At 32.6% G+C, this 16,177-nt stretch overlaps 1 protein-coding gene across 1 annotated transcript; it reads right to left on the bottom strand.

Annotated features, from left to right (window-relative positions):
- Window positions 1-7,165: 7,165 nt before the first annotated feature.
- On the bottom strand, window positions 7,166-15,986 carry LOC136206521 (intermediate cleaving peptidase 55, mitochondrial). The gene is made up of 14 exons (XM_065997598.1): window positions 15,738-15,986; window positions 15,415-15,489; window positions 14,687-14,950; window positions 14,290-14,382; window positions 13,666-13,872; window positions 12,822-12,925; window positions 12,621-12,687; window positions 12,419-12,526; window positions 11,354-11,446; window positions 10,548-10,638; window positions 10,300-10,370; window positions 8,146-8,201; window positions 7,995-8,055; window positions 7,166-7,667 (listed from the first exon to the last, which is right to left on the bottom strand). The coding sequence occupies exons 1-14, from the start codon at window positions 15,786-15,788 to the stop codon at window positions 7,554-7,556; spliced, it is 1,455 nt and encodes a 484-aa protein (XP_065853670.1). The 5' UTR covers window positions 15,789-15,986; the 3' UTR covers window positions 7,166-7,553.
- Window positions 15,987-16,177: the final 191 nt, after the last annotated feature.

Genomic DNA, 16,177 nt, shown 5'->3' with positions numbered 1-16,177 from the left:
CAGTTATCACTAAACAAAAAAATAACACTATTAATTGTTTTAGTTTCCATCATTAACTAGTCGAAAACCCGTGCGATGCATGGGGTATGAAACTTTTATATAATTTAGATAAAAAAATAAATTGATATATTTACTTTTAAATAATTTTATATCATGCTATGAAAAAAATTTATATTATGTATATTTAAAATTAATATATATTTTTTAATGATAATTCAAATTAAATTAATTTTAAAAATAATTGACTACTTTTTTTATAGAATTTTAACTAAAGATGAATGATTTATTTATTTTTACAAAATTCAATGATTTGTACTTTTTAGGAATTTTAATACATTTTCATATTCCAAATATTCTGTGAAACAATAATAATAAAATAACAGATTAATTAAGAAATATATTAGAATATAATAAAAAAACCAAAAATTGAATTAAACTATAATTAAAATTAAATATTATATTTACGATACAAAAGAACTACAATATAGGTTAAACAAAAATTGAATTAAACTACAATTAAAATTAAATATTATATCTACGATACAAAAGAATTACAATCTATGTTAAAATGGAATCAACATCAATATATTATTCTATAAACTATTACAATCAATACTTTTCTAATGTTGCATATGAAGAAACTTTATCAATTCAATATGTTACATATAAAAAAATAAAATTCGTAAGAATTAGTCACAAATTCATCTTGATGATAATTATTTTGGTTGATCGAATTTCATGATCACCAAGTATTCGAATTCAATTATTCATTCTGCTACAATAACCCAATATATCTAATTGAATCAGTTTAAGATGATGATTTCTCCTATTTTCATCTCGTAATATCTCATCAAGACATTCGATCAATTTGTTATTCATTCTTTCACTATATAGAATATCAGCCATACTCGCAGATATCACTTATTTGACTTCATTAATATTTTCTAATAATTATATATTCTTGAATTTTGTAAGTAAGAAAAACAAACAAAAGAATTGAAAAAAAAAATGAAGGGACGAAAAAGATAATTAGGAGAGAACCATCTTCCTCTCGGGGTTTTTTTTAAAAAAATAAAAGAGAATGTCGAGACATAAGCGTATAAAGAGAAGAGTGAAAGTATTTTTTACCCATTAATTAAACATTTTATTTTTTCTTAATACAGTATTAAGTCCATAAATTAATTTTAGTTAAATAGAATTAAATCGCAATTGTAACCACTCAGTAAAAAAACGTTTTATAATTAATATGTGAAATTAATTATATTAATTAGAATCATTATGCTCAACATTTGAGAATTTGAAGAGATTCAAATAATAATATTTTCTTAATTAATATTTTTCAATAATTTGTCCTATGATCATATTTCATTTTCATCTGTTAAAAACTCTTGAAATACTAACAATTTTGTACGAACCATAATATAATAGTTAAAAATTATATAAGCCAATGTTGCAAAAGCAATTATCTCAATATCCATAATTAATGTACATTTTTAGGATTTTGAGCATCAAAATTTATTTTTATTTACCTTGATTTTGAATTCGTATCTAGCATAATCCATATTCTTCAAGAATAAACATCTTATCAAGTGTATTAGACGCTTACAATCTCCTTGTCTAGAAAATTGGAAAAAAATAACTTCTTGATAATAATAATAATAATAATAATATAACATAATTTATATTGAAATAAACTTCATTGTAAGTATAATATTCCAATATCTCTTTAATATTTTATTTAATATGTCTCAAACTTCAATGAACAACTATCATGTGAAACTTATCTATTTCAACATGTTCCGAATTAGAAAAATTAATCTAACTTCAACTAAAACTAAAAATTGAGTTCATAAAAAGCCGAAAATCTAAATTTTAGTTAGAGTTAACAATCAAAACGATAACATCTAGGAACATATACTAAAAAAGAATGCAAATATATAAAATCTTTATTTTAGTCATTTTGAAAAATAAATAAATAAAAAAGAAAACATTGATAAGGTAGCGAGAGGTATGGAATCTGGATAACGACAGAAATGGAATTTCATCTCTGAAAGATGAAACTATAACAACAATTGTTTAATAAAAATAAAACAACAGCACAATTGAGAAAGCCAAAAATTGAGTTCATATAAAGCCGGAAATCTAAATTTTAGTTAAGAGTTAGCAATCGAAACGATAACACCTAACAACATATACTAAAAAAGAATACAAATTTACAAAATCTTTATTTTAGTCATTTTGAAAAAAAAAAGACAAATAAAAAAGAAAACATGGATAAGGTAGCGAGAGGTATGGAACCTGGGTAACGACAGAAATGGAATTTCATCTCTGAAAAATGAAACTATAACAACTATTGTTTAATAAAAAGAAAACAACAACACAATTGAGAACAAAAATAACTACAACATATGAAAAAAATCGAATAATTACCTTGAGAAACATAAGAATTTCTTGTAATTTTTGACACTTTTATGTTTTCCGGTTTTAGTTGTTTATGCATCTTCTATTTCTATCGGATTTCTTCAATTGAAGCTATCAGTTTGGAAAAAAAAAAGACAAATAAAAAAGAAAACATGGATAAGATAGCGAGAGGTATAGAACCTGGGTAACAACAGAAATGAATTTGAAAGATGGAACTATAACAACTATTGTTTAATAAAAATAAAACAAAAACATAATTGAGAACAAAATAACTACAACATATGAAAAAAATCGAATATTTACCTTCAGAAATATAATACTATCTATCGTGACCAATGAATATAATGATGGAATACTATCTATCATGCTTTATATAGAAGTTTATTTGTGACTTTTGGATTTCCTTTGATTTGTGTTTTTTCATCTTCCCGTAACTCTTGCTTTCTTTTATTATTTTAATTAATAGACTAGTAATTATTTAATATATTATAAATATAAATTTGTTATTTTTAATTAATTAAATATTGTTAATCTGATTTTTTACTATGTTGACAACTCATCAAAAAGACCTCTAAAACACTTCTTCTCATTTCTCTCTGCTTCCGTAATTATATATAGTATAGATTCGTTTTATTGAATTTGCACTTCCTAAACAGCAAAAATTTAATTATGTACTTTACTTTCTGAATTTTACACCTAGATTCAATTTATTGCCTCTAAAAGTGCATCTGGTAGTGTAAATTTTAGTTCTTATATTAAGCACCGGGTCTTCCATATCACTCGGAAGACCCTCAATTCACATTTGAACACGTGTATTGTGAGCCCACGTAATAATTAAAATAGTGGGGCCTCTTATAATATACGTGGGTCCATGTTACACGCGTCAAAATATATATGGAATGTCCTTTATTTGACATGGAGAACCCGGTGCTTCTAATGAAAAAATCCAACTGACACGTACGAATATTATTTTTTATTTATATAATTATGTGAAATGTATAAATAATATAATGCTATTTTGACACGATAACTTGAATTATCATATTTATTCCATAACATGATATTATTTAAATGGACGGAATCAGTACTTGCCTTCTATAATATAGAAATTTTTATATCTTCTACGTACTAGTGAAACATGTATATGGTAAAATGATGCAATTTTATCTCTAATATTGGCAAGTTGAGTCAATTTCAGATATTATTATAAATATAAATATTATGTTTTTTATTTTGCACAAATTGCATATCAGTTGGTTCTAAAAAAATTCACATTTTTTTATTTAATAATAGAATTGAGGATTACTAATATTAATAAATTCGGTGAAATATTTGAATTTTTTTTCCCAGCTCATACAAAAGAAAACAGTATATTTTAAAAAAAATTCAGGTCTAATCATATGTTTGTGATCTATTACTAATTAAAGATAAAAATGACGTACATGTGAAGTGTAGATGATAAGATTCACGACTGAGAAAGTTTGATGAATTATTTCTCAAATTGACGTAACTTGTCCACATTAAAAGTAAAATTGCTCTATCTACGAACTTTAAGGATAAAATTGCATCATTCTAGACGCTAGAGATAAAATTTCTCCTTGTTAAAACGTTAGAGGTATTTTTGCACCTTTTCCCGATTTTCATTCCGATGGCTAAGTATTCCTCTACCGAAGCAACTGCTAGGGCCTTTTTCAAACATGTTAAATATTGGGGCATTTCTAAAAGCATCGTTAGTGATCAAGACGGAAGATTTGTGGGAAACTTTTAGTCCGAATTGTTCAGATTGCTCGGTTCGAACTTGAACATGTCCACTAGCTATCACCCTCAAACGGCCAAACAAAAAGATTCAACAGCACGTTGGAAAAGTATCTTCCGCAATTTGTCAATGCTAGCTAGAGAAACGGGACCTCTCTAAATCTGGCCCAATTTTGCTTGGTTATGTTTATCTGTTTCGATAACACTCAACATCTATATTTTCATCTAGCATTAATTTAATGCCATAGCAAAAATAAAAATTAAAAATTATTAAAAGATAATTTTGAAATGGAAATTTGAGTCTTAAAATTTTCATAATTGTATTATGAACTTTCGTTATCTCTCACATTATAAAAACGCGGAAATATGCTTTATTATGTTTATAAAACAATAGATTTTAACTCTTTTTTTTTTTTTATAAAAACGTTATTCTTATTTAAATTATTTATTATGTATATTTTTTTTGGTAGAAACAGGAAGGAAAAACAACAAACAAAGAAAAATCTAACCTGAGATCAGCCTAGGAAAGCTAACCCCAATCCTATCCTCTAAAAGAAGAGAAGAAATAAAGGTAGGAGGATCAGAAAGGGTAGTAACGCCTAACATCCCCTCATGACCAGCAGCCGCCAAACGATCCACGACCCGGTTTTGCTCTCTGAAAATGTGGCTGAACTTTAAGGACTCAAAGGAAGAGCTAAGCCTTTTAATAGCTTTGATAAGGTTGCGGCTATTAAGACAAATATCATGATTGTCACAAATCATATTGATGGCATCCATGTTATCAGACTCCACAGATAACTTCTTAACACCCAGACTCTTGGCAAGCTTGATACCAGAGAGAATACCCCAAAGCTCCGCAGAAAAGGAAGAGCCCAACCCCAGATTCTGAGTGAACCCAGAAAGCCAGGTACCCCCCCCCCCCCCCCCCCCCCCATCTCTAAGAACCCCTCCGGCCGCAATCTTCCTATTGTTAAGGCAAGAGCCATCCGTATTCAACTTCACCACCCCATCTCTTGGCCTGCTCAGGTTCTAACTTTTTGTATAAAAACAATGGATAATATACTAAAATAGATCTATGGTTTTTGAAGAAGTATTAATTTAGATTTCACGTACAAAATAACACTAATATAGGTTTAACGTTTAAAAAAAGTATCAATTTAGGTCCCGAAAACGGATTGGACACGTCATTCCTATTACTCTGTTAAGTTCTGATTTCTCCCTCCACGTACAATTGACAGAACTTAACGGAGTAATATCAATGATGTGTCTTTTTCCGTTCGCAATGCCTAAATTGATACATTTTTTTAAATGTTAAGCCTATATTAGCTTTATTTTACAAGTGGAGCCTAAATTGCCTATATTAATACTTTTCAAAAATCATAGATATATTGTAATACCTTATCCCTACAAACAATAATGTTTGGAGCTTTTCATAAAAAAATAAAAAAATAGCTTATATTTATTTAATTTTTACAAAAAAAAAAAATTCACACCATCTCTATAACATTATTGCCAAATAAAAAAAAAAATTTACTCCATTTAGTAGATTATTATTTTTTATATCACGTTTTTATTTTAGCATTTATTTAATTATTTTTTATATCACATTTTTTTTAGCATTTATTTATTGATTAATTAAAAAGCATATAATTATTAGACATTCTACGTAGCAACAACAATGTTTCATCAAAATTTAATCAAACACTAATAATTAACCAAATAATTAACTAGTTCATAGCAAGCACCTAACAACCGCTATCGGCTGAACCAAACAAATCCTAAAACGGCAAGTAAAAGACTAATTGAGCATTAAATAAAAATTAAAGAGACCAAATGTTGCAAATATTAGTAGAGAAGTAATATGAAAAATAATAATTTAATACTTACAATAATAAATAGAGAAATTACAAAACTTGGTCAAATGAGAGGCTCATTTACATATTTAATACATTTACTCAACCTACTACATATCTAGACTGTTTTTATATGACTTTTCCAAAATACCCTCAATATTTACGGCGCAGCTTTCTCCCTCCCGTCTGACTTCGCATATTTCAGCATATGCGGAGCTAATGTTTGGTTTAGTTGATAATTTTAATTATCATATGCGAAGTCTGGTTTGTGTTTTTAACAAAATTCGCTAAGTGGTATATAACAAAAAATGACAAACAACGGATTCTAACATTAAAATCATAACATTATCAAAATTTACAACAAAATTGCCACAATAAACTCCTAACAAATCACTTCATAATACATAGGCTCGTATTCACCACCGATGGATGGATGTGTCTCACGGTACAAGCTCTTATTCACCACCGATGGATGGAAGTCCAGGCCTTTTGGGATGGATGTCTCTCATGGCACCACAGTACGCCGCCATCCAGAAATGAATGTTATGTATTCAACCACCTTCAGAAAAAATTAATCGTGTTTGGCAGAAAAAGAAAGATTTAGCTTCGCGAAAAGAGGATTCGCTAAATATGCGAAAATAAATGTGCAAGGAAGAGGGTGATTTTACTTAACGAAACGATGATTTCGCGACGTCTGCGAGAAGAAATGTGACGCTCTGACTTCACGAAACGATGATTACGTGGAGTCTGCAGGAAAAAATTATCGAATTACCTCGCAAACTTTGCGTAATCATCGTTTTGTGAAGTTAAATCGATAAATTTCTCCCCGCAGACTTCACGAAAACGGTATACGCTAAGTGAATTTATGAAAAAAACGCAGAGAAAACAGTATATACTTACATTTTTTTAACGAAAACAATATAATAAACTGGGAAAAACGATGAAAATAACGTAGAATCACAATTTCTTTGATAGTCAAGAAGAAAGAAACCAAGAAACAAGTAGGAAATGGAAGATCAAGAACCATAGCTTCATTTCCTAGGATTAGGAAGATGAAGAATCAAGAGATGAAGAGAGGAGAAATACATGGTGATTTGAAAAAATGGTGCAAATTTCGTGCAATTTAAAGAAAGATAGAAAGATCAAAATCTGGGAATCATTAACGGAGGAACTGCCAACCGTTCGCGTAATCGAGGAGAAGGGGGAAGAGGAAAGATTAGGGGTATTTTAGGAAAATCACACAAAAACAGTCTAGATATGTAGTAGGTTGAGTAAATGGGTTAAATATGTAAATGAACCTCCCATTTGACCCAGTTTTGTAATTTTCCCTAATAAATATGAAAATCTACCAATTATTTGATTACATTATCAAATGAATGAAACACTAACAAAATGAAAATCATGGTTTGCAATGTGATAACCATTTTCAGCCGAATCTCCCATCTTTCCAACAACAAGAAGTGTGCTGGAGAGCAATCCGGCTGAACCCGTCCGACTGCTCGGTTCGACGTTCTACACGAGCTGTTAACTTGAAGCAGCATGCACATTGTTATGGCTTTCCAGTCCCTTTCCAAGGCTATGATTGTTTAGCAATGACTCGATATGTTTTACTTCTTTCGGCATTGATCCGGTAAGTACCTGATATTCCAGCACCAGAAATGTAAGTGAAGAAGGATATGCTAAGGCAACAAAACACCATTCGGATATTATATAATTTATATGTACGTTCCAATTCAAGTGAAGCGGGGTTTAGGTTGGGTCGAGTTAAACTCTCGAATTCTTTAGCTATCTATTGGTCGAGAGTTTCAGTAACTGAAGATGAGACTTAGGTTCTATGTTCTGATATTAGTTGTTAAAACAGTGAAGTTTCATTATAAACCGAAAGGTTCATTGTGGGAAAATCGCTTCTATTCCGCAATCTAAATGCAGAAAATAATCAACCAAAAAGGCCATTTTCGATCCTACCTCATAACCAGTATCAGTGATTAAGACCTCGTCCTCTATCCTTATTCCAATTCCTTGGTACCTGCAACAGATATAGATATCCTCAAATTATAAATCAAGAGAAATAAGGTATCCGGATTTGAAAATAGTCGCCATTGAGAAGGATTCGTACCTTTCAGGACAACTGAAAGTAGAAGGGATATACACTCCTGGCTCGATCGTTATGACCTGTTCACAGATAATAAAAATCTCTATTAATTTGTTGCAGTCTACATAAGATATACTCAAACTTAAATGATCTTTTTAACAAATCTCAAAATTTGAATTTAATAATTTTGAGAAAGTACTCAAGTGAAAGTATCAAAATCTCCAAGAAACTGTCTTATCTGCAGCAAAATTCTTAAGATATCTTTGGAAGTTTGAACCCTTTTTTTTCTTTTTTTGGTACTTTAACATTAATGGAGGAATGGAGGAAAAGTACCTTAATCCCTTTGTATAAGAACAAAGGCGATGTCCAAGATTGTGCCAACTATCGGGGAATCAAATTAATGAGTCACACTATGAAACTTTGGGAGCGAGTGATTGAACAAAGGCTAAGGAGGACGGTGAAGATCTCGGAAAACCAGTTTGGCTTTATGCCAGGAAGATCAACTATGGAAGCCATCCATCTAATGAGACAATTAATGGAGCACTATCGAAATAAGAAGAAAGACTTGCATATGGTTTTCATTGACTTGGAGAAAGCATATGATAAGGTACCAAGGGAAGTACTTTGGTGGGCCTTGATAAGGAAAGGCATTTCGCGGAAATATATTGACATCATAAAGGACATGTATGAGGGAGTATGCACGAGTGTACGTACTAGTGTTGGGAAAACTGAAGAGTTTCCTATTACGATTGGAGTGCATCAAGGTTCCGCACTAAGCCCATTTCTTTTTGCCATCGTTATGGATGAACTAACAAGTTCACTTCAAGATGGTATACCATGGTGCATGCTGTTTGCAGATGATATTGTGTTGGTTGATGAGACGAAAGGAGTGGAGATGAAGTTGGAACTATGGAGGCAAACTCTAGAATCTGGAGGCTTTAAGTTGAGTCGAAGTAAGACAGAATATTTGGAGTGTAAGTTTAGCGGCCGTAGGAGTAGGGAGGCAGGGACAATCACCCTAGATGGGAGAGTTGTTCAGGCCTCGGATTGCTTCCGGTATTTAGGATCTATTATCCAAACGGATGGAGAAGTAGATGGAGATGTTGCCCATAGGATTAAAGCTGGTTGGTCGAAGTGGAAGAGTGCTACGGGTTTCCTTTGTGATCCCGGCATGCCTAATAGATTGAAGGGAAAATTCTACCGGACGGCAATTAGACCAGCATTGTTATATGGTACGGAGTGTTGGGCAGTGAAACACTGCCACATCCATAAGATGTCGGTGGCGGAGATGCGTATGTTGAGATGGATGTGTGGTCACACGAGAAAGGACCGGGTGCGTAATGAAATAATTAGGACAAAAGTAGGGGTTACATCTATTGAGAATAAAATGAGAGAAAACCGACTATGGTGGTTTGGCCATGTGAGACGTAGAGCGCTTGATGCGCCGGTTAGGAGAACCGAAGAGTGGCAAAGGGATGTAGTGGTGAGGGGCAGGGGAAGACCTAAGCAAACTTGGAGGAGGGTGATCGAGAGTGATATGAGTTTATTGGGAATTGAGGAAAATATGGTAGTGGATAGGACGGAGTGGAGGGAGCGAATCTGTGTCGCTGACACGACTTGATTTTCACGGTTTTATATGATGGTTCATGTTAGCCGACCCCGAATCATTTCGGGACTAAGGCTTTGTTGTTGTTGTTGTTGTTGGTACTTTAACATTAATCCAGGTTGAATTTGGATTCAAGTCGAAAAGGAGATAAAACTCTCCCAACAACTGTTTTCACTCGAATCCGGAATCTTTGTCAATGGAAAGGAGCTCCATAATAACTCCAACAAAAATACCGTCAACAATACAACTATACTGACTAAATAGTTCTCCATGAATGCTTAACTTTGTCCAAAATCCGGTTTCCCGAATTGGTTAAGTTAACCTCATTTTCCCAAATTGCACAAAACATAGGACAAAACACTATTGCTAATATTTGAGTTTATTTAGTACTACATTAGAATATAAAAATATTTGTAAACACCAACTGCAGCGAGATGGTTTAACACATCACTGAGGCGTTTCTTGCCAACAGCGTACAATTTTTTAAGCAAAAGAACTGATTAAAAAAAGGGGAAACAAGAGATCCCAAAGATGTAATTGCATATAAGTTAAGAAGTTAGGAGAGAGCTTACAACACCCGGCTGCAATGCACGATCATAGCTAACTGCAACACTATCATGGACATCCATTCCCAGATAGTGACCTATAAGCAAATGTAAAAGAATACACCACAGTGACAGTCAGAAACAATTCGGAAGCTAAAATCAGATCTGTAATGCAAAATCAAAAGTTTTTACATCAGCAATAATTGAGAAACAGAAAAATCGGGGAAAATGAGATTAAAACATAAAAATGATTCGATGAATATGGTGAGACAAACCTATTGAAGTTGGGTTCAATATATGATAGGAACTGCTGCTACCATATCTAAAAATCCCAATTTCTTGAAATCCTTTACGCAACATTTCAACCTATCCACCATATAACGTTAGCATAATTAGAAAATAATATCTATTTCTCGATAAATTGTTTGTCGAATGAACAACTTCGAGTGCAATTTTTTCAAGGTCAAGACGGAAGAAGGAAAAAGAAAAACATGCATTACACAAACCAGGAGAGAGAAGACAAAGAATGAGTAAAGGTAACAAATGTTCATTCCTACAAAGGGCTACTTAAGGTAATTCTAGTCATACTTCATCTGAGCCAAACCCAGCCAAATATGAAACTCTATGTTGCACGGGAACTTTGAATTTAATGTGTTTCACGTTTCCGAAAAGTTTCGGAAAACAAAACTCTTGGAAACTTGTAAGACACGTTTCAGGTCATGTTTTAAGTTATTTAAAAGAATGGGATACTCATTTCCTAGGATGTAAGGTGTTTTAAGAAGTTCACCAATGTTAATCACATGTGCAGCAAATCCAGAATACATTCTAGATTATCTTCATGGGAGAAGCCAATACTTGATTATAGATAGTCCTGGATTTAAAATTGGATTGGAAAAACTTCTAAAGGACTTCGACCTATTACCAGGAATTACTTATGAATATAAGCTTATTGATACATCTTCATTCAGAAACCTAAGCAATAGAATGCACCACGGAAAAATTAATTCCCTAATGCTGTTATCAGATCAAACAAAATCTTAAAAAAAAAAACAAGAGATTGCGATTCTTGTATCATACATACCGAATGGTTGTGTATTTGCCTAATAGAAGCACCAGGTTTGCAAAGATTCACGCATGACTTGTTCGTTTGAAGTATAAGATCATATAGCTCTTCCTGAAAAAAATACAATTTTTACCAAATCACGGAGAGAATTTTTCGAGCTTGAAGTTAAAAATGCTTTCATCAAGAGAAATGATGAAAGATGTGCTTGCTTGGCACCTTGTTATAAGAAAAAAACAATGACTATAGTTTATAAGTTTTACTACACATGAAAGGCACATGCAAGTATCTAACTATCTATATATATATCTATATGTATTTATATACACACAAAGGGCTAAGGGTCAACAGTACACTTTCATTTTTGGGTTAATTTAGTTCACTTCGCTTGTTGACTCAGTTCTAGTATTGAATAACTTGCAAGTTGGATTAAATTGGCCAAAAAATTAAGGCATAAAGCATCCTGAGGCCCCTGATCATTGAGCCTGTGATCTTGCATTTCAACACATTAAGTCTCTTATCTATTATTTTTTGTCACTTTAAGCCTATGATGACCAGAAAAGTCAACTTTGAACATAAAACTCAGTTAACAAAGCATTATTCATTTCATCTGCGTTTGAAATTTCCTTTTAAAAAAATCTTATTACGAAATGTAGCAAATACAATTTCAAACAAAGATGAAATAAGTAACACTCTTTTAACTGAATTACATGTTAATAGCTAACTAATTTGGCAAGCATGAGCTTAATATGACTAAAAATAAATGATTAGCAGTCTTATGTGTTGAAATAAAAAATTAGTGACTCAATCTACCCACAAATACAGATGAACTCTACTTAAAAAGTTTTTGAGATTAAATTTAAATTCCCAATGATGGTTTAAACCAAGTTGAACAAAAACACAATCATGATTGATTAAAGAATTGAAAACTATGGAACTAGGAAAGAGAAAGAACAAAGCATAGCAGTGAAAGAAAGAAGTGCAATTGCAATGCTGCATATGATATACTTTCTTCTAAAGTTAGACCCCAAAAGTTTGGCAAAATGAGTCCAAGGAAACAAGCATTCTATTTGTTACAAGGCATACTTGTGCTGAAGAAAAACTGCCACAAGGAGGCCAGGTGCGAGTAAGATCACTGACATAACCATGCAATTCACATCCAACATCCATTAGAACAAGATCACCATCTCTAATCTGCAAAATAGCAGTATAACATAACATACAAACATGGATCAAATTGTTGAGTATCGACTATTCATCATAGTTGACTGCATATTCCATTAATCACCTTCTGATCATTTCGGGAATAATGAACCACGCTTCCATTAGACCCACCGCCAACCACAGGATTGAATCTGGCGAAATCAACATGTTAATATCATTATTAGCCAAAAAGTAGAAAATGAACTATAATTATTGAATCTGCAACATATAGATATAATACTTCAAAAATCAGAGGTTTCAGATCAGTTCACATAAATGAACTTACGCCATCCTCTGGGCACCTCTCATTTTGCTTTCATATTCAATTTTTGCTGCTAGCATACCCTCGTAGGGATGAGCCTTGGAATGTAACATTGTCTGCAAAAGAGCCTATCCAATACCCAAAGAGGTTCAGTTATTAGTAACCTGCAGGCAATTATCCCATTAACATCAGCAAATGGCCACACCGGCGCAGACAGCACGATTAGCAAAGTAAGCAGTCATGGAAAGCATAATTTATATTCGATGAGTTGCTGATTGAAACTATAAAGCAGAAGCAGATAAACCTTATTACTTTTGAAGTTAAACAGACAAGTATGATCAAACTACTCCCCAAATAGATCGTGAAAGAAGCTATCACACTTTTGAGCAATATATACATATTAGAGAGACAGAACAAGCTAAAAGAAAGGCCTTATTTGTGCATAGATAGAGACAGATAGATACTGCATATACATGGTAAAACTCCCTCAATCCAATCATGAAACATTTGTATGTGTCAAAGATTTCAAAATGATTAACATGGCAAGCCTAAGTATATGTATAAAATAAATATTTCAAAATAGTTTACGCATTTAACTATATAACATAATTTTAAGATTCAATTCAACATTCAAGGACAAAACAATACAAGCAGAATTTTTAGACCAAAAAAAAAAACTCAGATCCAATGAACAAACATGACTTGCGCAAGGACAGTTAATATTCTTGTATGCCAATCTTTCAATTGTCTTTTTAATTCACAGTGCACATTTTTTTAGTTATTACAAAAGGAACTCCATTATTTGGTGGATTATAAATAAATAAAATTCAATGGAAAATGATACTAATCTAGTAAAAGTTGGAAACACCTGGCAAGCAATTGATGCAGATTCTCGCATCAACTTCAGTTCTGCCGATGATTTTATCCATCTTAGCCCACTGGTGAGGCTGGAGACATCTTCCACTTTGTCAATGAGAGCTGCCTGTTTAAAGGCCTCCATTTCTGTATATGTTTGTGTAGCCGTCTCCTTGTTGTGAAACAACTTGGAGCTTCCCCTTACCATATCCGGAAGAATCTGCAGCAGTTAAATAAATTTAAGTGACAAAAAAATGATGCCTAAATGTCTGAGTGAATATTGGGCAATTCCTGCCAGACATAATGATGCTTGGAACTTAGACTGCATTAATGATAGTATCAAGGGTCTCCATCAAAATGTCATCTTTGGATGAACAATCTAGCTCTGACATATGAAATAATGCTAAAATGCAGATGAAATGCAATTATTCTCTTGCGGAACTAGTTGAAACATATCCTCAAGTATTAATCTATTGCAAGCTTACCAATTATCCCTTTCGATGAAGACTATATAATATATAAGTAACAAAACTAGGAGTTTGTCATATGTTTTTTGTAGGTGAAAGACAACTGCAAAAGATTTATGGGAAATGTCATATTGGTTCATTATCTAGAATTGAACATCACACATACTCACATCATGTAGTTTGCTCATTGGATACGCTTTCTCAGCTTTGAATGTTTGCAATGCTGCATCAACTCCAGCAACTTCTCCTTGCCAAATAATGTCCTGAATACATGATAAATAAATAAAATTACCAACAATATGTAACTGATTTATTATGTAAAAACGATTTTCTGGAGTCGATAATGCATAGAACTCTATAACAATCTCTTCAAATAACTTGCAAATGATCCCATCACAAAAACACAATAACGAACTACTGAAAATGCGGTTGGCAATTTATTAAAAACACATTAACTCACAAGTTTATGGCCAAAAACTCATAAAAATTGAAACCATTACTAAAAAGTACATCAACTTAACAACCAATAACTATCCAAAACATTAAATTGTACAAGAACGAGCATACATGTCGTGTTGGTTCTGGCATGAACATGCATAAACCGAATTCGTGACTAAGAACTGCCACACCACCAGGCTGTTGGCAGCCAGTTAGGTATAAGTAATCAGCATCTTGCCGATATGTGTAAGGTACAACACTGGTCATCATCTTTATAGGTGCGGCTGCGATAATGGCCAAACTCTTCTCTGGAAGAAGCTCCAACAACTTTTTTCTTCTTGAGATATATTCATCACAAGTAATGCCAGGCGTTATCTCACCTTCCTTTAGCAGCTGTGAAGGTGAAAACATGAGTAAAATTAGTACCATAAAAGGTAAAAAACCCCTAGATCCTACTATATTGAAGGAAGAAATCCCAAAACAGTATGTCCAAATTCTAGACCTAACATGTACATCTATGTTGAAACTTTGATTTTAAAGTGTCTTACCGGAAACCGAAACTCTTTAAAACTTCTACGAAACCGTTTCTGTAATTTAAAAAAATTTGGAAACTCCTTTCTTAAAATTCGGAAATTCGTTCCTAGGATGCAATGTGTTTTCAGAAGTGGATGAATGCTAATCACATGTTCAGAATCAAGCACACAGGCATTAGAACACCTCTATCAATAAATCCTGGATCCTTCACCAACTGTTCCTTATACCTTTTACAAACATCATTTCCCTATTGATAATGCATTCCAAAAAAAAAAAAATTCTTGATAATTTTTTCTGTGTATGCGTGAAGTAAGCAGAATCACCTGAGGATGAGTTGCTGGAGTTGGCTGGCCAATATCACAGACCTTGTTTGTAGAATAAGCATAACGACCAATACTCTGAAATCAAATGCACCAACAAAAAATATTCAGATAGAATCAGAAAGTATAGAAGCAAGAATATAACCATAAGAAGGCAAAAGAGTACGCATGCTAAGCTCAAGAGCCACAGGCTGGAGATTAGAGTAACAATCTTTAACAACTAATCAAAAATTGAATTGGCAACGGTGCTTAAGCAACTTAATTTAGAGCTATCCATCCGAGATTTCGACATTAAAACAACAAACAGAGAAAACAGAATTACATACTTGTGTGAATGGAGTTGTTCTTTGGAGTAACTTCCGGAAGAGAATCTGCATTTTTTTTGTTTGCTTTCAAACTTGTTGGCTTTCACAATCTCTGCTGCTAGTCCACAATCTTCTTCACTTCTACGTTCACCAAACCAGAGTCCAAACAAATTCTTGTTTGGAAAAACAAATTCCTCCTATCAATTCTCAATATCTCGTTTTAGGGTTTAAGGTCTTGTGTAGATCCTGACTTCCCCGTCCCTGTGTCCTCCCGGATTATCTAAACGATGTCGTAGCTCTATGTGTATTATTCACATTAATCTTTTAAAGGATAAACTCATAATTATGCTTTGAAAAGTGATTGTGATTATTTTTGCGGATTAACGGGCCGTTTGTTTACTCAATTTCCATTTCCTATTTGTTTATTCTTATTAAAAATGAAAGTTTTAGGTGTTTATGAA

The sequence above is a fragment of the Euphorbia lathyris genome, chromosome 9 (assembly GCF_963576675.1).
Source record: "Euphorbia lathyris chromosome 9, ddEupLath1.1, whole genome shotgun sequence".
NCBI lineage: Eukaryota > Viridiplantae > Streptophyta > Magnoliopsida > Malpighiales > Euphorbiaceae > Euphorbia > Euphorbia lathyris.
Note: the sequence above shows the minus strand (reverse complement) of the source record. Positions and strands in the feature narration are given on the sequence as shown.

What these genes read in the sequence shown, in the direction of transcription:
- LOC136206521 (XM_065997598.1), bottom strand. Translation starts at nt 15,788, where the DNA reads ATGCAGATTCTCTTCCGGAAGTTACTCCAAAGAACAACTCCATTCACA. An exon ending in GGCAAATACACAACCATTCG is followed by an intron (nt 10,639 to 11,353) that starts GTATGTATGATA and finishes TATGGTGGATAG; the next exon opens with GTTGAAATGTTGCGTAAAGG. An exon ending in ACTTTCAGTTGTCCTGAAAG is followed by an intron (nt 8,056 to 8,145) that starts GTACGAATCCTT and finishes TATCTGTTGCAG; the next exon opens with GTACCAAGGAATTGGAATAA.